Source organism: Crinia signifera, chromosome 5 (assembly GCF_055691185.1).
Source record: "Crinia signifera chromosome 5, ASM5569118v1, whole genome shotgun sequence".
In the NCBI taxonomy this organism is placed as follows: Eukaryota; Metazoa; Chordata; class Amphibia; order Anura; family Myobatrachidae; genus Crinia; species Crinia signifera.
The window spans coordinates 254064524-254091944 of record NC_139221.1 but is presented as its reverse complement, the minus strand read 5'-3'; the positions used below and the strand labels follow the sequence as shown (position 1 = coordinate 254091944).

The window sequence follows — 27421 nt, the reverse complement described above, 5'->3', positions numbered from 1 at the left end:
AGATTACAGAAGCATGCATTTGGGCGTATTTCTACTTCAGACTGCATCCAAAGATGAGGCAGCAACGCATGTACTGTAGTGTCCATCTCTAATCTAGCCCTATGTAAATAATTTACTAACGTTAATAGGTGTAATATTAAATGTTTATTCTGAACAATAAGTATTCAGCAGCCAGTACAACCAGCAGATGTATATTTACAAATATTTTGATTTTTGTAAACCCTTGAGAACACTTAAGAGGTCATTAGCAACACACAGGATCCCTAGATGCAAAATTCTGTTAAAGCAAGTGGATTTGTGGAGATATAGAAGGTTATTCTGGTTGATGTGCTCGGATGTGAATTGGCATCCTTATGAGTCAAATAGAACCCACCCTGTGAATGGTGGTACGCCTGCCCCCCCCCCCCCCCCTCCCTCGCAGCGTGTATCTATGCACGGCCTGCAGATGGCTGTTTAACATAAACATCCATTAGCAGCCTGTGGGTAAACACCCACATCATTCAATGGTCGCCGACCATCGAATGATGTGGAACATGCAGGCATATCTAAGTGACTCTTAGGTCACTTAAATGTGCGTGCACCCTCGGGAGGAAGTGGGCAGGCAGCTAACATCCAGTGATGTCAGCTGTCCACCCCCGGCACAGACATCACTGCCTGATTACCATGGGAACGGCCATGAAAAGCTGGCCGTTAGCATCTGTGCGACTATCTGTCGCCGCCCCACGCCCCCCGGCTCCAGCATTGGAAGCGTGCACCCAGCGAACAGTCAGTTCACCGTGGCCGCACGCACCCGGCGTATGCACTTGCACCAAACATTGGTCCCTGTGCGAACAAACGTTGGCAGCAAATAGAGCAGAATAAGGTCTATAGTCAGCTGTTGCATTGGCTGAAGGGAAAGGTCAAGGTCGGATATTCCTAATTAAATGAGACCAAAAAAATAGCTTGGAAGAGAAATACCATTCTATGACTTATATAAAAGTACAAGGCAAATAAAAAAGAAGAGACTACTTGTCAACTTTTAGGACTGCCCTAAGTGAGATTATAGAAGGGATGTTCAACTCGCAAGTTCAGGGGGCATAGTCACATGATTCATATCATTATATCCTGGTCCCCGCTGCACTATGCTGATTTGCTATGTCACACAGTGGGGATGGTGCCATAATGATACATACAAAGCACGATAAAGCCAACCACTCATTTTACCAGGGAAGTGGGTTGGATCCATAAGTGCGCCTCTGTCAGGCCAGGGAAATGCCCAAAATGCATGAGCTCCTGGACATTAGGAGGACAGAGTATACAAGTATGAAAAAGCACAAACAGAACATTAGCAGCACTAGGTGTGAAAATGTAGAATTTATTCAAATGAAATCTATCCTTAAAATAAAAAAATAATAATAACAGCAGCAGCGATGTAGTGAGAAGACAAAGACATCCAGGAGAGAAATGAATTTTATTCTAATGATTTATATACAAGTATAAGGCGGTTTTCTGCTCATTTTCATCATTTCAGTATAAAAAACAGGCTTTTCTCATCCACATCACTGTGCTTACATTAGTATTCATTAAACACTGTAGTACATTAATAACAAAAATATCTTTAAAAGACACAGATACATGTGCATTGACAGTTCACAAATTGTCATAAAAAAAAGCAAACATTTGTGAAAGTTAAAGTGTGTCAGTAACCAAAACACGTATGTCTATGTTCTCCCATCACAACGCATGATTTAGTTATTTTTTACATTTATTTTACCCCCTCCCCAGCCCCCATGTTTCCAACATGATAAGTTCAGCTTAGATTCCACAGTCGGCACAGAATTCATAGGCACTTTATTAAGTGGTGCGACCATTACACTCAAGAGCTTATGTAACAGATATCTTGTCAATCAGATCAACAGAAAGACCAGATTCCCTTAGAGCTCCTATTCTAAAAGTACTCCGCATATGGATATAAAAGTGAAGATGATGTAAGTAACCAAGATGAGCAACTCGTAGATTAAAACCGGGTCTTTGTAATATACTACCATTATTACTATATACGGTCATAGATACCCGTCGTCACTCACATTCAGTGCCATCCCACTTAACATTAACAATTATTAAGGAATTCCCACAGCTTATAGTAATGGCTTAGTAGGGTTTGATTTCTGTTGCCAGATGTAGTCACAGTGTGTCAGGTGTAAATCATCTGGAGCAATAACATAACCTTAACCAGAGAAATGTTTTACAGCTTTCATAAATGTCTACAAAACCTTATTTTCCATTATCTGTCCAATAACTAAAGGCTACACATCTCCAATTAGAGGTCTCAAACTTGTGCATGAAGACCTACAGTACCATCTAGGATTTATACTGTGCAGGATATGATGCAATGTATAATTAGTATTGGGACACAGAATAATCCAGCTGCTGTATATATAGAGGAATAGATGTTAAACTTGGAACAATACATAAAAATGTTAATAACTTCAAAAAGCATACTATGGGAGGATGGAGAAGTCATTACCAGCAGGCACGGGGATGGTATAGGGAGATATGTGACAGGCAACTAATGGAGGTTGGCCAAGATACCACCAAAGGTTGGGGAAGGAGATTGGAGAGATGACCACTGGGAAAAGGCTAAGGATAACCATGTGCAATGGCAGAGTGATAACCACATGGAGGGGTCTGAGACTGAGAACAAGGGTTAATGGTTAGTTAAGAGAGTCTGAAAGTGAGTTACCAGCTAAGTGAATAACTAGCGCGAGACCGCAACACAGCAGACACCACTAATGGCAGCTTTTTCTATAGTATTTACCTGGAGCAAAATGTTCCATGACTTGGTGCTGCTTGTTTCTAGGTGTTCCTATAAAGATAGGAGACTCCTGCTATCCCACAAACACAAGATGTAGCTTCAAGCTCAACAGCATGTATCTGGCAAGATCCATAACACTGTGTAACTGTTTTCTCCATGTTCCATTCATTCACACATTGTCTACAACACAAACTCGTGTCATATGGAAGCACGAGGCAGAATATCCTAGAAATCCTTGTGCAAAAGGATTCCAGCTCTCACTACAACAACGCAATTGTAATCTTTCCCCTTGTTCAAACATTTCCCTCAATCTTAACAGTAAGGAGCTCCTGAGGCCAATCTATACACAGCAGAGGCGACTATTTTATGAGTCAAAACATTGCTGATACATAGGTAGAATATGGATTCTCACTGTTTCTAAAAATAATGAACTGAAAGGTTCAGTGCACAAAATGGCTGCCTCTGCAGTGTACAGATGCACTTGACAAAAAAAAATAGTCTAGTCATCTAAGCATTCTTAGACATCCGAATGCCATAATATACATTCGACAGAGCAAAATCCTTAAAGGTTTGCACTCCTACCATTTAAAAGAACACTTCTTATTTATGGACAGAAAAACAATTATTTGTACAAATTTCTCTGAGATGAAAGGCAGCCATAAGACAGTGAAAGTAACACATACATCTTTTCTCAGTTACAAAAAAATAAATCACAATATAAAACATAGTTAGGTTTATAAATGCATAAAAACATGAAAAAAAAACATAAGCATTGCAAATGATTAAATGACCAATTATTGGCTGCTTAATAACATGGAAATAATACTTTAGTCAACCATCCACAGAATAAAAAAAAAAGAAACTGTTCAGTACAACCCTCAATCCATCTCTTTCCCACAATATATTATATTAGTGTAAAAAAAAATGCATAGCAAAACAAAAGTTCTCTGAGCAAAGTGTTGCAGTCTTGACATTTCTTAAAGTCGTCATTTCCTTCCGGCCTGGAACCATGTGATTTTCGGGGGGGAAGGGGGAGAGGAATTAACGTAACCTGTGATTGTCTTATCGTGAAACTTCCTTCCATGTTGTTAACAGACCAAGAGAAGAAGGGCTGAGTTGGCTGAACAGAGGTCCACTGTTGTTTTGCCCATACTGCAGAAGGCACTGAAACAAACAAGATATGCACCATAGTACCGTCTATTTAAAAAATACAAAATCTTTCATGAAAATATTTGTTATTGCCTTTATTTATTTTTTTATTGTAAGTGTTCTTCATGAGTAAAATGGTCTTCCCTGTTCTGGTGGTAATCGGTTGAGCCGTGCTACCTGAGACGGAGAAGGTGGCACATCTTGGCGGAAAGGACCTTTCGGTTGGGCATAATTGGGATCAGAGACCTTCTTGTAGGAGTCATAATTATTCGATCCTTCTGAAGACACATTTTTTTTAAGTTGCTGTTCTTTCCGTCTTTGCTCCTGTCTGAGAAGTTCTTGAGCTTCCATCATAACTCTGGCATTGAACCCATGTCCGCCCATGTAACCATTTCTTGATCCTTGATAGCTGGAATATCTAGGATTCTCCTTGGCACTCTGGAAACCTTCTCCAGGGGGGTATACTTGGTCCCATGAGTCTTGAGACACAGAACTAGGATTCTTTCTACTTTGCCTGGACAGACATAAAAGAAGACCGTCAGTTTTGTTTACACAATTAGCATGAATAAAATATGATATAATACTAAAAATCCTAAATAGTAATTTTTCTATATCCGTGAGAAAAACAAAGCACGATACTGTACCTTATCTACAGTGAGACATGTGCCAGAAGTGCTGCATTAAGAGTAAACCAGCATGTTAGCAAAATGAATCACCATATCACTAACAACTTCTTAAGATCATTTTTTTTTGTCTGAAAGTACTGTATACAGACACACTATCTACTGTATGTATGTATGTATGTATGTATGTATCTATAACACATCCCATGGTAATGTCTGTTACATAATATGGAGGTGGAATATTAGTACATTCTCCCATATGCCATTTAGATTGTATCAACAATTTTGCTCTTCATATGTAACAATGTCATCTAATGCTTCTCCTGTAATTAAGAGCCTGATTCTGAGCTGCAGACAACGCCGATGGTTCAGTAGTAGAATGATTTTTTTTTTGCAACTGCACATGTATGAAAATTTGGACACGCAAAGCTGCAATTGAAATTGAAAGGTGGTGGAAAAGCAATGGGCACTCCCAGGCAGTGCATACTAATCCACATAAAATTGGGCCATTCAGTCCAAAACATTCCCAGAGAAGTACTGTATTTTAGGATAAAAAATATCTATAAAGGAAAATGGGCAGTCAGGTGACACAGGTATTATAAGGCCCACTCCCCTAGGACCTAGAGACTTATTCTGATTTGTACACATTGTTGATGTTTACACAACTGAGCATTTATCAGTGCACTATGCACACGCCAATACACTTTATTGATGCTGCCTGCATTCAGCAGCAAAACAATAGTGCTATGGCTTGTTTGAGGGAGGGGGTCCCCAAACTGGTATCTTGCCTGAGGTCTAAATCCACCTCTGTATATCGCAGGAAAGGGAGGCCTTGGTCAGATGGGAAAGATGCACCTTCCATAGTGCCTATGCAAGTTTTGATGGAGCAACCGATGATGGCGATGATGACAAATATTACAGCATGCCCCAATGCTAAAAGTGGGTGCCTCAGTCTTTGCACATTTGGCCTCACAGATGTACACAAGGGAAAACATTCATATGAGTGTATTCACAGAAAGACAGGTGGCCAAGAGGCATTACTGCATGCGGCTCAGAATCACGCTCTCAATGTGCATTCCTTCTGGGGAATACTTGTACAGCTCTGGTACTTTATTGCCCTACACTGAACTTATATAAGAGGAAATAAAGACCCCATTAACTTCCACTAGGTTACTGCACTCTGTAACGGATGACAGAGAATGTGTAATCTGGTGTTACTGTTACACTTGCACTGCTAATGGGGGTTTGTAGTGTCTGTGTGAGAGATGAACACCACTTTAAAATAAATAAGGCTCTGAAAAGCTTTATCGGCATGAACAGCAGTTGAGAATGCACAAGGAGGGATAGAGCGCATCCCTTATATATACTGGTCATTCTGCCATTGCAAAAAAGGACAGGTCCTCATGTCTAGCTGACCTGTACTTATACCTGTGGGTTATTTATCATCTACCTCGGTTTTCTATAACAGCAGTATATGTGAGACAAATACTCTGAGTCACAGTTTTAGTGGATAGATTACTGTGGATTGCTGCATTAGGAGAGATACTGGTGTATGGAAGTAATTGGTGATATTACATAAAAGGCTCAATTTAGTTTCTTCTGCTTCAAAAAAACATTTAAACGCCCACCAAGTCCCTGCACAGCGCCATCGCTATGCTGGCAACAACTGCCAAGTCTCACATTACCAGTACACAAACAGAAACTTAGTAAACATATTTTTTAATTAAGAAATGACAAACGAGTGTGTTTTTAATGACTATTTACACAGAACCGATATCCATCAATATTTTTCCACATGCCAACTTGAAAAGTTAAAATTAAAAAATATATTGCTAATTGACTTGGGCAGTAAGGGGACCTGCAAGAATCATCTAGAAAATCACAGGACCAGGAAGCAGCAGGTCACCCATTGTATTACTTTTTTTTATTTTGGATACCTTTATTCAAAAGCTGCAACAAAATACATTTTATTTTTATCCAAAATGGAAGCATTATTGACTAAAGTCATCCAGAAACATGGACTCAGGGAGGACATGTCAAAGAGGCTTTACTGACAGCTACCTCACTGTTTCCAGCTTGCTCCATGTCTTTCACCATCTTTGATGGATTACTTTACTTTGACCCACTTCTAGCAGCCAACATTACTCCCTTGCTACTGGCACGTCCCCCAGGGGTGGTATTTCTGACAATTGTGTCTGGGCTGGTTATATTTGCTATGCCAAGCTACATTAAGTTTCAGTAGGAAGCCGAGCGGTGTGAGAACACTCCTGTAGACACAAGGTCATTGAAGTTATCGCCCCAAGGTATAGAAAGCACAGCGTGTGCCAAAAACCTTTTCAATCTATGAAGGTCAGTGTATGAAACAAGCGCTACTTTGGAATTGCCGACAGTTAAATAAAAGCACTGGGCTGCTGTAGATAATCATATGGTTAGACCATCTAAACTCCTAATCCCCTATGCCGAGGATGCAACAATTCACCAGCATGATGTGCTAATTGCGTATCCCATTTCTTAGGAATATTTTTGAATCCTCATTAGATTAAAGGAATATAAATGATATATAAGAGGCAATTGGTGGAATGAGTGCTTCTAATTTTACTAATTTTGTCAGTCCAACAAGGCATGATTGGTCCTCTCCTGTCGCTATATTAGTAATGTGCCGTACTAGTAACGGAACATCTAGGGCCAGATGCACTAAGCTTCAAAAAGTGATAACACGGAGAGTGATAAACAACCAACCAATCAGCTCTTAACTGTCATGTCACAGACGGCGCGTGAAAAATGTCAGGCAGGAGTTGATTGACTGGTGGTTTATCACTCTCAAATGTATCATTTTTTTAAGCTTAGTGTATCCGGCCCCTAGTGTTCTATTTCAGTGGGTAAGGCTGGATCTCTGTCAGTCACATCACTATGCATGTGCTCATAACAATATCTCATTCATCAAGTGATAAAAGGGAGAGTGATACACAGCCAGCCAATCAGCTCCTACCTGCTATGTCACAGACTGTGGTTGAAAAATATCAGGCAGGAGCTGATTGGCTGGCTGTGTATCACTCTCCCTTTTATCACTTGATGAATGATCACTGAAGCTTCGTGCATCTGGCCCAATGACAGTAGCATTAGGTTGCCAGTGAATGAATATCACCACATAGGGGCATCTTTTTCATAAGCTGCCTGCATAATTAACTGTATTAAAATGAGGCAGTCCAGGTCCAATACAGCAAGGGATGAGGTTCCAGAGTGAGGGCTGAGGTACCGGAGCTGAGAGGGACTAGACTGAGCAGAGAAACACATTAATGGGATGCGGTTATCATGCCATTGGAAATAATGCCGGCAGTGGGAATACCAACTGGCATTCCAACATTACTGGTGCCGGAATACAGATATTACACTGGAATATTAACCACCTGGCATCCTAATATTAAGTATGTGGGGAGGGTTAGTGTTATGCCAGGGGGGAGGGTTTAGTATAGGCACTAGCTAGGGATTTAAGGTAAGGCTGCAGGGAGGTCAGGTTGGAGATAAGCACTTAGTATGTGGGGGTTAGGTTTAGGCAATGGGGTACCAGGGTTAGGCTTAGGCAGGAGGAGATGAGTAAATTTACGTGGACGAAGGATTAGGCAAGTGTAGGGGGAAGGCAAGTATACTTACCTGACCCCTGTGCGGGTTCCCTGCATCGGATTGCTGACCTCGGTATTCTGACTACCGGCATCCACATTAATACATTTATGTGCACAAATATCCAAGCTGTGAGAAATATAATCACTGTGCAGAACACACCAAAGATCAGTATGAACAGAAGAGGTCTTGTTATCTGCTGGAAGGTACACCGTTAAATGCTCTCACTTTGGGCCAAATGTACTAAGCTTGAAAAGCGTTAAAATGGAGAATGATTAACCACCAGTCAATTTGCTCCTAACTGCCATGTTACAGGCTGTGTTTGAGAAAAGACAGATAGGAGAAAATTGGTTGGTAGTTTATCACTCTCCATTTTATCACTGTATCAGTGTGTACCCATCTTTATTGAAATGTCTGGCTGGTGAGAAGGATACAAGGAGGGTGCACAGGGTGCTACATTTTCCATACCTCATTTACCGATCCTTTTTCCAAACAGTTTAAACATTACAGGATGCAGACAAGCATCTACTGAGCCTAGACCTCAGATGCAGCAGGTGGTGAAAGCAGAAAAACAGACAAGGAGAATGTAGTGGTTTGCCTACTGCCCTGTTTCTGATGGAGTAGTCCTTAAGGCCCCCATCCACTAGTAAGATGTGTCTCAGCAACAGTTTGGATGAGTTTTGCTTGCAATGTGGGCGGGACCTTCCCGGGGATAGGATTGCATATGATACATTGTATGCAGTCCTATAGCATACAATGTATCTCATGCAATTCTAGCAGGGTTAACGGGCTGCAACATATATTTGTGGCATTCAGTGAGATCTGCGACGCGAGGTGCACAGGAACGCATCGCCTTACATCCCATTCTCAAGTAAATGACGTGCAATGTGCCACTTTTTATGTGATCCACCGCAGCAATAAAAAAAAGTGGCCATATCGCACTAGAGGAAGGGGGCCTTTACTCCGGGTGACTGTAGGGACAGTTAGGGAAGTGTTCCCTGCATCAGAATACTCCTCTGGTTAAGAGGTAATTGCACTCAATGAATCTGCATCCTGCATTTGCTCTGGGGCTTTAAGTACTGGACAAAATGCACCATTTAAATGTGTGCCATAAAAATGCAGTTGTACTGTACCTGTTTATTTCTCCTTAATCATCCCACAACAAATATTATCTATCTATCTATATATATATATATATATATATATATATATATATATATATATATATAGATATATAGATATTTATATATATATATATAGATATATATATATGTTTAGTGTCAGTTTGTGTTTCTCCGAAACACTGCCATCTGATGGTAGCGAGTGAAACTACATCACTTTCTCTCACACAGAGGCAATCACAAGGTAGCAGACTAGCTTTCAAAGCATTTGCTTTGAGCAGGCTTACTAGTATATATCTTTAAAGGTGCCCACAGACGCTACAATTGTACTGTGCTATGCGTTTTTGACTGTACAATGGTTCTATACAATTTTTCTTCCAGCTTGCTATGAGATGTGCACTTGGATGCATGTGATGAACCCATGTTTGTAATGTTAAATTTCAGATGTAGTCTAAAAAGTACATGCAGCACGTACTTTTTTAGACATACAATATCGCATCGCACAAGCCCATAAACACCATCCAATAATTGTACATAAGATGCAATTTGTGCTTAAAAAGTACAAAACGCATTCGATAATTGATGCGTCTGTGGGCACCTTAATATTACTGCATGTACTTTTATACCCAGCAAATCATAACCAGGATATTATAACCAAGGCAAAGTGGTTAAAGTGATTTTAATAGCAAAGAAGCAAAGTCCTAGTTCCCATTGATATCCTTTAATTTAATTTGGGATCACAACGCATTACTGAATTTTCATTAAAGCCAGAGCCCTTCGATCATCATATTGCTAATTGGAATCGGATCAGCCGCTCATCTAACCCAAGTATAATGTCAATATATTTTCATTACTGTACGTGAAATAGGAAAATGGGTAATGCAGCCAGCGACTAATGAGTGGCACACTGTAATCTACTGCAACTCTGCTCTGGAAAGAACATTTCATATTTAGGGTTTTCTGCTCACAGCTGCGATAATGTTTCATATACAACATCTACGCTCAGCAGACATAAACTGCAACATAAAGAAAAGGAAAAACTGACAGAGAACATGTTGCCAGCAAAGGATCATTAATCACAACACTTTAATTAATGAAATTATTTTAAAATAAGTGTTCAGTGGGTATTGCCAAGATTACCGGAAAAGCAAGACGGAAACCCGCAAATATGAGCTAATATGCAATAAAGAACAAATGTGCAATTCTGCTCGCCTAACCTACATTGTGTCTAGCCGTTTATGAAATATGTAATTATCTAATTATTATTATACTGTAATGGCGAGCTGTGGTGTGCATGAGGTGCTACAGAATGACACTATTGTAAGTAACAACGTAATCATTTCTGATATTGGTGCTAATTAGGGGGCAGTTAACAGATAACAGTTAAACAACAGCCTGCACATTTGTAGTGTATAATAAACGCTGTTTCAACGTGCCGCTGATCTACTTCTTTCACGTCGATGCAAGTACATGGGAAAACCCCAATTTGGCTCTGCGAACATGGTCATTTTCCCCCTGGTCCATGTTTTGTTTGGGGGGGGGGGGGGGGGGGTATGGGGGATTATAAAAGAAGCTGAACATTTCCCAGGATACTGACCACTGGGATTCCCTCTGTGTGTCTTCTGGGATTTTGATTGTATCTTTGGGCAAGACTAGGGTCATGGAGCCAGGGCATAAAACTCAGGTAGACCCATTCAACCAGTATAAATGGCTTTGCAGGCCCATGCTCGGTGTGAAATGGGTATAAGAAAACACATTATTATAATAAAGCAATGTCCAGTTTTTTTATTTTTTATTATATAGAATCATTATTTTTCTGTCTTTACAATACTGTTTGTCTAAGATCATGAAATATATACAGTATGTTCCCTGCTATAGAATACATGCAGCTAATAATTATAAGGCTGAAAAATAAAAATAAATTCCAATATAAATATGTCATCTTTGTCACTAGGAACTTCTATTATTACTCTAATAGAGGAGTTGTGATGAATTGCCACAGAAAAATAACAATATATAAAGGAGAATGTGGTTGTGATGCCTGAACAGGCTCAATGGAAACAGCGGAATTCTGGGCTCTGATTGGATGCAGCAAAGTCCCAGTCACAGATGCTGCTGCTAAACCAGGGAACAACTGAAGCCTCTATGTCAGGGGGTAGCCAAATCCAGTCCTCGAGAGCTACCAACAGTTACCATTTTCCAGGTTTCCTCACAGAATCACGAGTTAAGTAATTATCTCTACCTGTGGATCTTTTGTAATTTGCCAGTGAGTAACGAGCGCACCTGTGCACCTGCTAGGTGGTCTGGAAAACATGATCTGTTGGTAGCTCTGGAGGACTGGAGTTGCCTACCCCTGCTCTATGTAAACTTTATAGGGAGAAAAAAGTGCCATTATTACTGGGAAAATCCACAAATCCCTATAGCAGCGGTGGCCAACCCGCGGCTCCCGAGCCGCATGCGGCTCTCCTCTGTCTCATGTGCGGCTCGGCAGCTATCATCCCCTCATATGATGGTCGGCGGCTCCCTCCCTTTGATGTGCGGCTCTGCGGCGCCGGCGTTCCATGTGTGACGACGAGCCGCGGCCGCCGTGAGCCAGCGCATGCGCCGTCACACTACAAGCAGTGTGCCTGGCGCGCCATTTCATCACTGCCCAGTCGGCATATATATATGCCGCTTTGAACCGCCCTGCTCCTGCTCTGGCTGGCATTGATCCGCCCCAGCCTCCTGCCATCAAAGTGTATGTAACTAATATAATGCATATAATTATATAAGCAAAAGGTGTGTGTGTGTATGGGGGGGGGGGGATATCCGGGGGGAGGGGGGTCTTCACTGCTTACCTGGTTTTTTTTGCTTTAGGTCAGGATTCTTGTCATTCTCACATTAGTATATATTAGTATATATATATATATATATATATATATATATATATATATATATATATATATATATATATAAAAACTCACCAAGGGCTGGCACTCCACATATAAATAAAGATTGTCCCGGTGCCTTCACAAATATTCATACACGTCTCCCAGATGTGCGGCACTCAGTTAAAAAAATAAAACACACTGCAACACAGTTGTCAGCAGTGACAACTGTGATGTAGTGTGTTTTATTTCGTTAACTGAGTGCCGCACATCTGGGAGACGTGTATGAATATTTGTGAAGGCATCGGGACAATCTTTATTTATATGCGGAGTGCCAGCCCTTGGTGATTTTGTATATATATATATATAGGAAGCAGAGACGGGCGGCACTCAGGTGGTGGCGAACAAAACCAAGAGGGTTTATTTGTGCATACAGGCCATATGCACAAATAAACCCTCTTGGTTTTGTTCACCGAATAACATCATCTTGTGTAGTGCCGATGTGGTCGGACTCTATACCTGCATACCCCATCAAGAAGGGATGCAGGCAGTAGAACACCTACTTAGGAACAGCCCTCAATATCAAGGCCCCCCCATATCTTTGTTTATGGACTTGCTCTCTATGGTACTGCATAAGAATTATTTCTTGTACAATGGTGTTGTGTATCGACAGCGACTTGGCGTGGCGATGGGGTCCAATGTGGCCCCATCCTACGCCAATGCGTATATGAACGCAATTGATCATAAATTATTTTTTTCAGCACAACATGCAGAGAAGGTGTTACTGTATTTACGTTTTATTGATGACTTACTTGTTCTTTGGCGGGGCACCCCAGAAGAATTAAAAGAAGTGTTTGAAGCACAAAATGCTAGCAACAGCCCAGTAAAACTCACATACAATCTTAGTAGGGATACAGTTAACTTTCTGGATGTTAAAATACAGTTGATCAATAACAAACTTGAAACATCACTTTTTGTTAAAGAAACAGACCGCAACACCATTCTAAGACAGGAAAGTTGCCATCCCATCCCCCTGAAGCAGGGGTTACCTTACTCTCAAATGTTGAGGGTGAGGCGAATCACCAGCAGGGAAGATAAGGTACAGGAAGAACTTGATAATATGCAAGCCAAGTTTGAACAGAGAGGCTATAAAACCAGGGATCTGGTTAAAATTAAACAAAAGGTTTTGGCCACACCCAGAGAACAGGCACTAAAAGGGGCAACCAAAGATAAAACTTTGGGTAACAGGATCCCCTGGGTTACTAAATTTAGTGTGGAAAGCGGAGAGACCACTAAAAAGGTTAAAGCACTTTGGCCTATTGTTGCCACAGATCGTGATCTAAAAAGTCTACACAACACCCGGATCATGCCAGCCTATAAGAGGGGGCGTGATTGGCAGACCTTTTGGTCAAAACCGATGTATCCACACTTGTAAAAATAAGCACACCATCACATTTCCTGTCAAGACCTAAAGGATGTTACAAGTGCATTGGCTGCATTACTTGCAGCTCAATGCTTATGGGGGACACAGTCAGTCACCCGCATACTGGAAAAAAGTTTAAAATTAGACACTCTGTCACATGCTCATCTAAATTCGTGGTGTATATTCTGTCTTGTCCATGTGGTCTGTACTACGTGGGCAAGACAGAATGTCAGTTCAAAGAACGTATGGCCAATCACCGCTTGGCCATACGACAGGCCATCAACACAGGTCGGAGTGACCAACCAGTAGCTCGCCACTGTGTAGAACACAAACACAGTTTGGCAAGCATTAGATCAAAAATCATAGATCAGGTTCCCACCACAGCCAGAGGAGGTAATAGAAAAAAACAACTTTTACAAGCAGAGGCCAGGTGGATCCACTTACTTAACACGCTGGCCCCCAGGGGCCTAAATGAGCAACATGGGTTACAACATTTTATCTAATTTTTGTACTGTTTACAAATTTACCCAGATGTTGTCACTGACAGGTCTAAAGAAATAAGAACCTTTAGAATTATATAGATTAGATCTGTCAAATTGCTGCTGTGCCATTTTGTATGTATTTTGTCCGTTTTTAATATATTTTTTATGCACTGCTGCAATACAGCAGCTATTAAATGATGCCAGATTGGTGTCTCTTAAACTGACCTAATGAGGTCTCTTAAAACACATTATCACAGTTTTTTAATAGTTTGATTTTTTGTATCACAGGAGCGTCTTATTGCCTAGGCAATGTACACCGGAAGCGGCACCCAGAACGAGGCTTGGACTCCCTGTGCACTCCACAGCGTGAGGCGAAGGCTGATGACATCAGAAGAAGAAGCTGCAGCTTCAACTATGGTATCCAGGCCGGCAGAGCGCAGTGATGGCTACAGGTGAGACGGTCAGCAGGGGAGCTCGCAGGTGAGAGTTGTTGTGGGCTGATGAGGCGGGGGGCGGGGTTTTTTCTGCTTGGTTTGTGTATTTATATGTTCACTTGCACTGTGTGGATTGTTCCCTGAGGACGGGCTGCGCCCGAAACATGTTGGAGCCACAATAAATGTTTCTTTGCTTCACTAAATCCGAGAGTGCCGCCTACATCCATCCCAGCATATATATATATATATATATATATATATATATATATATATATATATATAAAAACTCACCAAGGGCTGGCACTCCACATATAAATAAAGATTGTCCCGGTGCCTTCACAAATATTCATACACGTCTTCCAGATGTGCGGCACTCAGTTAAAAAAATAAAACACACTGCAACACAGTTGTCAGCAGTGACAACTGTGATGTAGTGTGTTTTATTTCGTTAACTGAGTGCCGCACATCTGGGAGACGTGTATGAATATTTGTGAAGGCACCGGGACAATCTTTATTTATATGTGGAGTGCCAGCCCTTGGTGATTTTATATATATATATATATAGGAAGCAGAGACGGGCGGCACTCAGGTGGTGGCGAACAAAACCAAGAGGGTTTATTTGTGCATACAGGCCATATGCACAAATAAACCCTCTTGGTTTTGTTCACCACCACCTGATTGCCGCCCGTCTCTGCTTCCCATACACCAGGGCAGGAGATATCCTGCTCATAGGAGGGCACCAGGGCAGCTTCACCTATCAGCAACAGGCAGTGCCAGATACAATTGTCATATATATATATATATATATATATATATATATATATATATATAACTCCAAATACTGCAGCACTCCAGTCTTGTGAAAAAATCGTGTAAAATTTAATGAGCAACGTTTCAATACAACAAACTGTATTTTCCTCAGGCAGAGAGGAAAATACAGTTTGTTGTATTGAAACGTTGCTCATTAAATTTTACACGATTTTTTCACAAGACTGGAGTGCTGCAGTATTTGGAGTTCTATGTGGCAGTATATGCGGACTGCGGGCACCCATCCAAGCTGAGTGACTGTAAGCGGCCGTGCCAGACCACCACGCTACGATATATATATATATATATATATATATATATATATGACAAATGTCATTCTAAGCCACAACCCATGTAAAAATGGGGCGTGGCCTTCTGGGAGCTAGGCCACGCCCATTTTTTAATGGTTGCGGCTCTTTGTGTTAACAGAAATTTTTTTGGGGCTCTTTGTCTCAGATGGGTTGGCCACCCCTGCCCTATAGCATGTAAGATTGTAAATGTCATTATTCTTTAGAGTTCTGAGAAATACTTAATTTAAAAATATTTAACATCCAATAAAAAAAAAACTGCTGGTACCACTTTCCAATGGAAAATCACAAAATGTCTTTCCACACTAAGGGCCAGATGCAGCAAGCTTCAAAAAGTGATAAAGAGGAGAGTGATAAACAACCAGCTCCTATCTGCAATTTTTCAAATCCAACCTGTAACATGACAGGTAGGAGCTGATTGGCTGGCTGTTTTTCACTCTCCACTTTATCACTTTTTGAAGTTTGATGCATCTGTCCTTGTGCATTAAAAGTAGAATAACATATTCCTGCTAATTCTGCAATAATACGCTTAAACGTGTGAAAAGAGTGCGTTCCTTGCATAAGTTGTGTTCTCTCTGCTTGCATTCAGCCTCCTGGAACAGCTGTTACTGGATCTCCTTCAGGAAACAGCCATCTCTGGTTCTGGCAGTGGCAGCATTTATACAGCATACTGCAATATGGGTCACCACAGTGCACATTTATGCTTTTTTTTTTTTCTTTCTTCTTCGAGTACTAGCAAAAGTTTCCCATAATTGTAACAACTTATAGGATCAAAGGCTTGCTGGCAGTGACGAATCACAATGAAACGCCAGTTTTAAAGTGAAATGAAGAAAAAAAAAACACATTATAAAAGGTCCCCTGGATTCTAATTGAAGAAAGTTATTATCCTGGAATGAAAGCTGGCTAATTCCCACTTTCTATGCGGACACATGCATTTCCTAACAACGGATTTATGACCAATGAACACCTGGTTTTGAGCTGAAAAGCTGGAAGTTTAAAAAGTGATTCAACAGCGTTAATTATTATCACCAGTTCTGCAGCGCTCTACAGAGAATATTTGAACACTCACTTCAGTCCCTGCCCCAGTGGAGCTTACAATCTATATTCCCTACCATATGTACTGTACATGCACATACATTCATTATATGGTTAATTTTGTTTTTGTTGGGAGCCAATTAAACTACCAGTATATTTTTGGGGAATTTTAGGAGGAAACTGGAGCAGCTGGAGGAAACCCACGCAAGCATGAGGAGAATATACAAACTCTGCACAGTTAGGGCCATGGTAGGAATCAAACCCATGACCTCAGTGCTGTTAGGCAGTAATGATAACCATTACACCATGCATGTCCAAACTGTGGCCCTCCAGCTGTTGTGAAACTACACATCCCAGCATGCCATGCCATAGTTTTAGCATTCCCTAAAAGCAAAACTGTGGCGAGGCATGATGGGAAGTGTAGTTTCACAACAGCTGGAGGGCCATAGTTTGGACATGCCTGCATTACACCATCCGTACCGCTCTAACCGATCAGAGAATGGCATGTCTGGCTGTCACACTAATTTTGATGTTAAAATAAATGGGATGACTAAAGCACCTTTGACTGATACATCAGTCCTTGAAGTGTTTGTTCTACAAAATTTTAATTACCCTAGAGCAGGCATGTCCAACGTTGGCCCTCCAGATGTTGTGAAACTACACATCCCAGCATGCTTTGCCACAGTTTTGCTATTAGAGAATGCTAAAACTATTGCAAAGCATGCTGGGATATGTAGTTTCAAAACATCTGGAGGGCCAACGTTGGACATGCCTGCCCTAGAGAGTGTGAGAAATAATAATAAAATAAGATAATGCTGTACAGATATATTTTATTTATGTAGTTTATATTGGTGCAGGTTGGTAGTTATTGCACCAAGTAGTTTCTAGTGAAAGTAATTCCCTATGTGAATAATGTCCATTGTCCTGACAACGATGGGGAATGATGGGCCATGTTACCTGGGTAATGAACTGTACTGGCGCTGGGCTTGTTGGAAGCTCTCCCGCTCCTCCTGTCTTTGCCTTTGCATCTGAACTTCCACAGACACTGAATGCCGTCCGCTCTGATTATATGTTGTGTTGTTTGGCTGGGGGAAAAAAAACAAGCAGGGCGAAAAGTGATTTTCGAGCAAAACACAAGGACGTGGACATGGTTGTTAGTTATTACTTCATTTCGTTATGTGGCTGGATGTTTCCTTATCCGAGGACAATTTCACATTGCGTTTGGCAAGAAATGTCAAACAATGTGACGAGCACAAGGTGGCTACATGGGCCAGGCGTGATTCTGATTATGCTGTTTACACTGGCTCAGAAAACCAGGCGTAATTGTAAACATTTAATTTTCCTTGGAGAGCAGGATGCTTAGCGCTGCTATCCTATATAATAAAAGGCTAATGCTGCTTTAACCCTTTAAGTGCCAAAATAATTTGTCGAAATAGGTGTGAAAATTGCCAAGCAAACATTTGTATTGATCATAAAGACCTGTAATGTTTACCTTATATAGGAATCACAATCTTTCTTTAGACAACATATTTTATTTGAATTTATATAACAAATGGGAGCGACACTGGCATTTTTAGCGGATCTTGTCCACATCTCTCACAGAGATGTTGGCACTCAATGAGTTAAGCACTAGATGACACTTACTGTACATTACTGTTATGTTGTCATTTTACAGACTGGTAACCAATAAACTCTTAACTTACCACAGAACATTAATGTATGTACTGGAACACAAGACATTTCTAAACATGCTTCCAATTAGATAGATTTTGCTTAAAGTTATATAGCACTAAACCTTCATGAGTGTAAATGATCGATATTGGCATTACTGACATAACTGTACAGTGAAAACAGAACTCTGAAGTGCTCGCCACCTATTCTATTCTCCCTCTATTGGGCTCGTGGATCCCCACAAGGGAGAATAGCCGGTGGCCGTCGGGAACCCGTCTGTCCATGTTTTAACAGTCGGGATCCCGACTGTTGGGACCCCGTCCGGCACCCGTGCAGTGTATGACCAGCTGACACTGATCTGTTTGATGTTGAATCTCTTGTTTGCTCCTTTCTGATAATCAGTGCTCTTAAAGATTCCATAAGTATCCTGATTACGCAACCATAATATACTGAACCCTTAATCGTCAAACAGACAATAAATAAACCATTATTAATGTTCTTTTGCTCACAGCTTACAGATACAAAGAACTTAAATATTTGGCTTATGCAAAATTGCTGGATATGGTTTATTTCCTCTGCTTTTTAATAAAAAAAAAATAATGTCCTGTAATCAATATTACAAAGCATAAAGTTAATGGTACTCTTTACCTAGCACGGCGCCCATCGCGACCATCGCGACCATCGCATGCACTAAAAAACGGGTGCGATGCGATGCCCGCGATTTCCCATAGGGACCAATGTTAAAAATCAGATTGGTCGCGATTTTAGTGTTAAAAGTCAGATTGGTCGCGATTTTTACATAGGAATCAATGTTAAATGGGCCACAGAGCCCTAATAGTCCCCCTGAAGTGTGAAATGGCCCCCACAATTTTTAACGCCACCCCACGATCAACGTGAACCCGAAGCGTGGCGAGCGCAGCGAGCCCGCGAGGGGCGGCGGTACGCGTCCTCCGACCTTTTCATACCCCCACTATCCACGTCGGCGTGGAGTTGAGAATAGAATAGTGTGGCGAGCGCAGCGAGCCACCGAGCCCGAAGCGTGGCGAGTGCAGCGAGCCCCGCGAGGGGACGCGGATACCTTCACAGTTATACGCGTCCCCTCACGGGCTTCACAGGTGTCCGCGGGGACGCGTATAACTGTGAAGGTATCCGCGTCCCCTCGCGGGGCTCGCTGCGCTCGCCACGCTTCGGGCTCGGTGGCTCGCTGCGCTCGCCACACTATTCTATTCTCAACTCCACGCCGACGTGGATAGTGGGGGTATGAAAAGGTCGGAGGACGCGTACCGCCGCCACTCGCGGGCTCGCTGCGCTCGCCACGCTTCGGGTTCACGTTGATCGTGGGGTGGCGTTAAAAATTGTGGGGGCCATTTCACACTTCAGGGGGACTATTAGGGCTCTGTGGCCCATTTAACATTGTTTCCTATGTAAAAATCGCGGGCATTGAGCCAATTAACGCTAAAATCGCGACCAATCTGACTTTTAACATTGATCCCTATGGGAAAATCGCGGGCATCGCGTCGCACCCGTTTTTGATTTACCCGCGATGCCCGCGATTTTTTACCCCCGACGCCCGCGATTGTAATCGCGGGCGCCGTGCTAGGTAAAGAGTACCAAGTTAATTCTATAATAACACAACGGAGGTCTGTGTCTGTACAACAGTAGCTTTGCAATTAGGTTTCACTGGATGATAGCTCTCCCTCAGCACACTGCATTATCTACAATATACACCAGAGGTAGCGTCAGATGCTGCTCCAGCTGTTGTAGAACTGCAGCCTAAGCAGCACTGAGTAACACTACATCTGGTATAGTGGCAATACTATCAGGCACATAATGATAACACAGCTACAGCACTTGTTGCTGACATCGCAGGGATCGGAGCCGAGAAGCTGGGAAGGCTGGAGAGGAGCTACAACTGCACCATCTACATTAAAACAGTAATAATGACTTATGTGTAAATGTTATCTGAGCCATGCACAGTACTGTGTATAAGCATACTGTAAATATTACTGCATACCTGCCTACTTTCTGGCTGCCCTCTCTGGTAGAGGGCAGCCATCTAAATGAGGCAGAGGGGCGGGGCTGCCAGCGGGAGCAAAAAGGGGTGTGGTGTGGCAGAGACTTGCGTGGGGCATGGCCAGAGCGATTGTGTCTATTTAGCCATGCCCCTGGCCGTGCAATGTTGTTATTTCAGGCATTGCACTGTGGTGGGCAGGGTTAAAATGACAAATTACACGATTTGCATTGAGGGGGGGTCGCAGCAGCTGGACGGCTCTTTGGGAGGATTGTCCCCCTTTCCGGGGTGCCGGGAGGGGGACCAGATTTCCGGAAGCCTCCTGGCCATTCCGGGAGGGTAGGCAACCCTATATTATAGGTTAACCCTTAAAATGATTGTCATGGTATGGTAAAGCTAAATGCTGTATCTCTGCGTTGGACTAAAGAAACCTATATATGTAGATTAGAGTACAAGAGACAATACACATGGTATAGTACAATCGGCAGATGTAAAGCATGATAAAGTTGAAGGTGTTAACGCATCAGCCAATGAGATGTGTTTGAAAAATGAAAGATAAGAGCTGAGTCAAAAGTAATAAAATGGAGAGTGATAAACAGCCAGCCAATCAGCTCCTGCCTGACTATTTTCAAACACAGTCTGTGATATGACAGGTATGATCTGATTGGCTGGCTGTTTATCACTCTCCATTTTATCACTTTTGAAGCTTAGTGCATCTGGCCCTTAGTGTGCAAAACCAAATGAGACAATAGGAAAATAGGCCAATGCACCAGAGGGCTTAGACTCGAATTCTTAGGACAAGTCGGTGTAGTGTACCACTTGGCTTAATATTTATCAAAGGAGCAGTCCTACAAACTAACGGAAGCTGTATCATTATTATTATTTAATAGAGTACTGTAAACAATACAAATATAATAATATTATGCAAACTGTAATGAGGACTAATTAGAAGTAATAGATGATTATGCCACAAATTTTAGAGTATTATAAAGAGTGACAGCTAAAGCTCTAACAGCTTGCAGGCAAAGTCTATAAAAATATTGCATATACTGTAGCTCACATTATAGGAGTTAATTAGTTCTTTTCATCAAACAAGGAATAAGGAGTTATTAAATAGATTTAATCTCTCGCTAGCTGGTTCCTTCTCTTCTAAATGTTTTAGAGGCATAAGTGACATATTTAGACTAAACACTTATCAAATATTAACAACCCTTTTACTACCATATTTCTGTGTAGCGTACACAAACTTAGTGTCCATTCTAGCACCCGCCATCTACACTACAAACTTATTTTCCATTTTAGTATAACCGGTACTGACCAATTGGAAAAAAGCATTTAAACCGTACTTGCCTACTTTTCAAAAAGCATTTATGGGAGACTGTGTAAGCAACATCAATTAGTGCAGTGTGAAAGTACAGTGGCAATGTACTGCTCTGTCCGATCTACATGGTAACGAAAACACATTTACTAAAGTTTACCAGAGTTTTTAGAAGTGAGATGTTGCCTATAGCAGGGGTTCTCAAACTTGGTCCTCAGGACCCCACACAGTTTACGTTTTTCAGATCACCTGGCAGGTGCATTCATTCCTCATTGACACATTCGAAAAGATCCACAGGTGGCGCTATTTATTTCGCTTGGGATTCTGTGAGGAGACCTGCAAAATATGCACTGTGTAGGGTCCTGAGGACAGAGTTTGAGAACCTGTGGCCTACAGGAGCCAATCAGATTCTACTTGTCATTTACCTATTACCTTCTGGAGGATAATAGCTAGAATCTGATTGGTTGCTATGGGCAACATCTATCACTTCCAAAAATTCACACTTACTAGTAAATGTTCCCCTAATACCTTATCAGGGCTTGTTCAAGTATTATTTTCTACTCACATGGGGTGCTATATCAGTGGCCAGGAGAAACCTTATTTGAAAATGCATGAGGCCAAAGGGATCACCCTGCTTATAAACCATATAGGAAATGACACTAATGATCCTGTTTGAAGGTCTATAACTTATTTTATTTCAAGTACAGTATATAACAGCTATATGATGGAGGTAAGGTGTAATCAGTGATTACTAGACTCTTCATGGAGTCAGGGAGATTGCTAGACTCTTCATGAAGTCGGAGATTGCCTCTAGGTCGGGGAGATTGCCGCTAGGTCAGGGAGATTGCCGCTAGGTCAGGGAGATTGCCGCTAGGTCAGGGAGATTGCCGCTAGGTCAGGGAGCTGAGAATGGGGTGCGCAAGGGTCTCGGCATGTGCGCACCCCATTCTGGTGCAGGGGAGGACGGCGCAATAGGCTCCCTCTGTACGATGTCTTCCGGCTGGCTGTAAAGCAGGGCCGACCAGTGACACGTAGGAGCGTGCAATCACGGGTCACGGGTACACATTAGATGATCAGCACGATTTGTCGTTACGATTCGGCAAATCAGGCTGATATTGTGTAAATGTGTAACCAGCCTTAGATGATGATATGGTACATTGTACATGAATAACGTTAATGTACAATGGGTAATATTTCTATAGCAAAGCACCCAGCATTATGAAGTAGAACAGGCCAGATTATGCCAGAGATGCTATTGTCTGAACTAGAAATAGCTGCTATTGTAAATGACACCTTGTGCACACGGCATATCCATGTCCCTATACAAGCACTGTATATGAGAGCAGGGTATAATTATACACATGGAGGAAGGCAAACCAACATGAGAGCAGTCCAGCTCTGTCCTCTATCCAGCTCTCGTCTGCTAGTGATTGTGTTGACTCTACTGAGAAAAAAAATATCACTGTACGTAAGTACAAAACACATCACAGCCGCCCAGTGCAAACAGGCTGATTGCCTTAAAGAATAGACTTAGAAATCCCATTATAATGTCTCTTGCCTCTGTCTACAGCAGTTATTTTTTTAAACAGTGGAAGAATGTTTCTGAGGGAAAGTGCACCATCCGCACAAATGCAGATATCAGACTGATTATTTTATTATTATTTATTAACAGTTTCTTATATAGCGCACACATATTCCGCAGCGCTTTACAGAGTATAGTTGAACATTCACATCAGTCCCTGCCCCAGTGGAGCTTACAGTCTATATTCCCTACCACATGTACATGTCTTGTGGTCACTGCTTGTGCTCTGGTCAGTTCGGGGAGACACTGGGACGGTGCTGGTGGATGGCTGGCACAGGGCACAATACCACAGGAAAATGAACAAACCTTGTAGGGCATTTAAGATGCTGAACAAGTACTGGACTGGCAGGAGCAGGGCTCCGAAACAGAAGAACGCTGAGCCCCACGGCAAACCCAACATGCAGCTTAGACCCAGCAACAGAACACAATGGTGCATTTTCTCCCCCCGAGTGTGTGCGGACAGTCGCAGGACGCGCCGGGTCAAAGCCACCAACATACAGACATTAATGCTTGCATGAAGTGATAGGTGGCGAAAGCAAGGCATGATGTGTTTTTTTTTTTTTTAGTGGTCGCAGTGGGAGACTATACTGTAAGCACTGGTATAGAAATTTAATGTGAATGGCCAAGGGCCACCTAATGCTCAGAAGCGTTAGTGAGTTTGGTGTGAAAATGTATATTCATTATACACAATATAAAATGGATGCAGACACCTGTGTAATTATTGTGATTCTTTGAGAATTGTACGTATATAGATATAGATGTGTAGAATGTGAACCGAGTGTGATACTGTGCCACATGTATGTTGATTGATGTGCTTTGATACTTTACCTCATGTATCTAGATAGTAACGGGTACCTATGGAATATATATGGATGATCAAGACTCACAGCGGCATCCAATGGAGAGAATATAGACAGGGGTCCAGTAAGTACAGTATACTTACATTCACCCTGCCCTTCCCCCCTCAGCTTAACCTCCGCATTACTGCCTACCCCTAGCCTTCCTACTGCCTACCCCTAGCCTTCCTACCCCACACCCTAACCCTCCCCATTAGTGCCTACCCCTAGCCTTCCTACCCCACACCCTAACCCTCCCCATTAGTGCCTACCCCTAGCCTTCCTACCCCACACCCTGACCTGCCACATTAGTGCCTACCCCTAGCCTTCCTACCCCACACCCTAACCCTCCCCATTAGTGCCTACCCCTAGCCTTCCTACCCCATACCTTAACTCTCCCCATCAGTGCATACCCCTAGCTTTCCTACCCCATTAGTGCCCACCCCTAGTCTTCCAACCCCATACCCTAACCCTCCCCATATCCTAAAAGTTATATCCTAAAAGTTATCTCCCCTCCCCCCTTAGAACCTATGTGTTCCCACATTATGTGCTGTTGTATTACATGCAAAATTAGGATGTTACTTTGCATAATATTAACTCCAATATGGGTCTCTAAGCAGCAGCTCTTTAAAATACCGAGCTTTTAAGGCTATTCCAAGTACTTTCTTACATGGCTACTATGTTTGAGCCATTGAAACTGTCTGAATAAACACAGGTTATATAAAACTTAGCAAGCTTACAATGTCAGCAGAGCATTTACAAAGCAGAAGCTGGCTAATTGGAAATATATAATTATATGATATATTGAGTACATGGAATTGAATTCTAGCCATTGTGCATCAAAATTACAACCCTGTAATTCAATAGCTCAGGAGATGTCCTTGAATACGTTTCCATCTTACAATTTAAGGTTGCTAAGGGGAACGAGCAACCTTTTGTTTTTTTTTCATTAAAAGCAAGCGGCAATTGGTAGCAGATGTATGAATTTAGACAAAATGCAACACTTTTGTGTACCCCTGTGAAGTACACAAGCAGACATTGAAAGCTGTTCTCTGAAGGGCATTGTGACTCACAGCAGGAGATACAGACAAGAACGATGCCCGTGTAAGTGCCTGCCACCACAATGTAAAATCTTCAACATTGCTGCCCCCATCAAATTGCACTGAAACCCCATCCAATTATTTATTTTACAAAATGACTATCAATTATACTATTCAATTTGGCACTAAATCCATTGCTGAGGCAGATAATATTGAACAAAGAATGGAAAGGGATACAGTTGGCAGACAGAGAACTCAAAGTATCTGCTTTCGCGGATGACATACTGCTATATCTGGCCAACCCAAAACAAGCCATACCAATATTAACATCTATACTGACAGACTTTGAAAAAGTGGGGGGCTTTAAAATAAATTATGCAAAATCAGAGGCGCTATGCCCCTACTCGGAAGCAAAAAATGGATGGGGAGATAACTTTCCCTTTAAATGGGCCCCGAGTCAGGGTATAACATACCTCGGGATTAAAATCCCACCAGATCCTTCTAAACTGTATTTTTTGAACTATGAAGCACTATGGGAAAAAATCAAAATGGACTTCACTAGATGGAGTCATTTACCCCTATCATATATGGGGAGAGCACATTTATGTAAGATGATTACGTTCCCAAGGATCTTGTACATTTTTCAAATTTTTTCTTATTCAGGTCCCAGTGTCTTATCAATATTTCATCTAACAGCTTACAGTTTTAAACTATTTTTTATTTGATTGTTATTATTCTATGTTATTAATTCATCATTAAATTGTGTTTTATTATTGAATAACATTTGGCACCTTAATTACATAATATGGGAATGTCATTTGGTCAGCGCGGTGTACACCCATTCTTTGTTGTTTTTTTGCTTCAAAAAGAGGAGTTCTTCAAAATGAGAGAAGTTATTCTTTGGTGACTATATGTTATACTGTATCCAAGGAACACTGCTGTACTGCAGAATCAGGATCAGCTTTATTGGCCAGGTATACTCGCATTTACTAGGAATTTGATTTGTATTGCTGTGCAACAGCCAGTTAGATACACTTAGACAGTGACAGTACAGATATACATACAGGTATACGCTAGAGGTACCCTGGGGATTGGGATGCGGTCATTCGTCAGACTGCATTTAGGTCTACAGTCATTATTTCGACCCCACTAGGTCGACTGGCAGGAAGGTCGACCTGACTTAAGGTCGACATGGGCCAAGGTCGACATGACTTAAGGTCGAATTTGCATAAAGGTCGACATGAGGAAGGTCGACTGGTCATAAGGTCGACATGGGTTTTTCACTGTTTTTTGAGCCGACATGTGCCGACAGGCGGTATTTCATGCCCTACCATCCACTAGGGCGTGGTGGGAGAATAAAATAGTGTGCCGAGCGCAGCGAGGCACCGTGCACGAAGCATTGCGAGCGAAGCGAGCGATGCGAGGGTCCGATTCTCATTGCCAACTGTGTCCATGTCGACTGTGTCGACATTCGGATCAAAAAACAGTGAAAAACCCATGTCGACCTTATGACCAGTTGACCTTCCTCATGTCGACCTTAAGTCAGGTCGACCTTCCTGCCAGTCGACCTAGTGGGGTCGACCTAATGACTGTAGACCTAAATGCAGTCTGATGAATGATCCCATTCCTGGGGATTATAGACGCAGGGAATATATACCTGCCGAGCTGCACAGCGCCCAGGCAACCATCAGTGGCGCCACTGGTCGTTTCAGCAGCCAGGTAGGTCAATATAAGCAAAGAGAGTACAGTTATCACACCAGGAACACATACAGTACCTGCGCCGAGCTGCACAGTGCCTAGGGATTAGTAATATGCTAGCCTAACAAGGCATAATGGGGGACAGCAGTTAGTATAAAGTCCAGGGATGAAGGAATACTTTCCCCATCATGGCTTCATGAAGCTCTATTTGAAAGAGGAGGGTCAGATGTGCGAACATTTCAACTGTGATCAATTCGAGATCGCAGTTTCAGTTCCGAAGGAGCATGGCTCCGGGGGTCACATAAATGCTGGGTTGGGACACTGCGTTTCCATGGAGTGTTTGGGCCATCCTGGGGGAAAGCCACTGTGGCTGTGTAACGTCACATGCAGCTACTAAGTCCCGCAACATGGGCGGTCTGCAAAACTAGACATGCCCCATTAGCAAACTGTTATTGGAGAACAGAAAGCATTAAAACACCCAGACATTGGGGTGTGGGAGGATGGCGTGTGTGAAGGATTCTATTGCCCAGCTCTCCCCCATCCTGCCATTGGGCCTTATTCAGATCTGATCGCAGTACAAATTGATTCTCAAAATGGGCAAACC

At 42.1% G+C, this 27421-nt stretch overlaps 1 protein-coding gene across 21 annotated transcripts in view; it reads right to left on the bottom strand.

Annotated features, from left to right (window-relative positions):
* Positions 1–1431: 1431 nt before the first annotated feature.
* Positions 1432–27421, bottom strand: part of PARD3 (par-3 family cell polarity regulator) — a 508043-nt gene continuing 482053 nt past the window's right edge. For 20 of the 21 annotated variants that reach the window (XM_083188844.1, XM_083188831.1, XM_083188826.1 and 17 more), the window contains 2 exons: positions 17619–17746; positions 1432–4457 (listed from right to left, as the gene is read on the bottom strand). In XM_083188844.1, coding sequence (XP_083044970.1) covers positions 4067–4457; positions 17619–17746 — 519 coding nt within the window. In that variant the 3' untranslated portion in view covers positions 1432–4066. The other variant, XM_083188843.1, reaches the window with a different exon arrangement.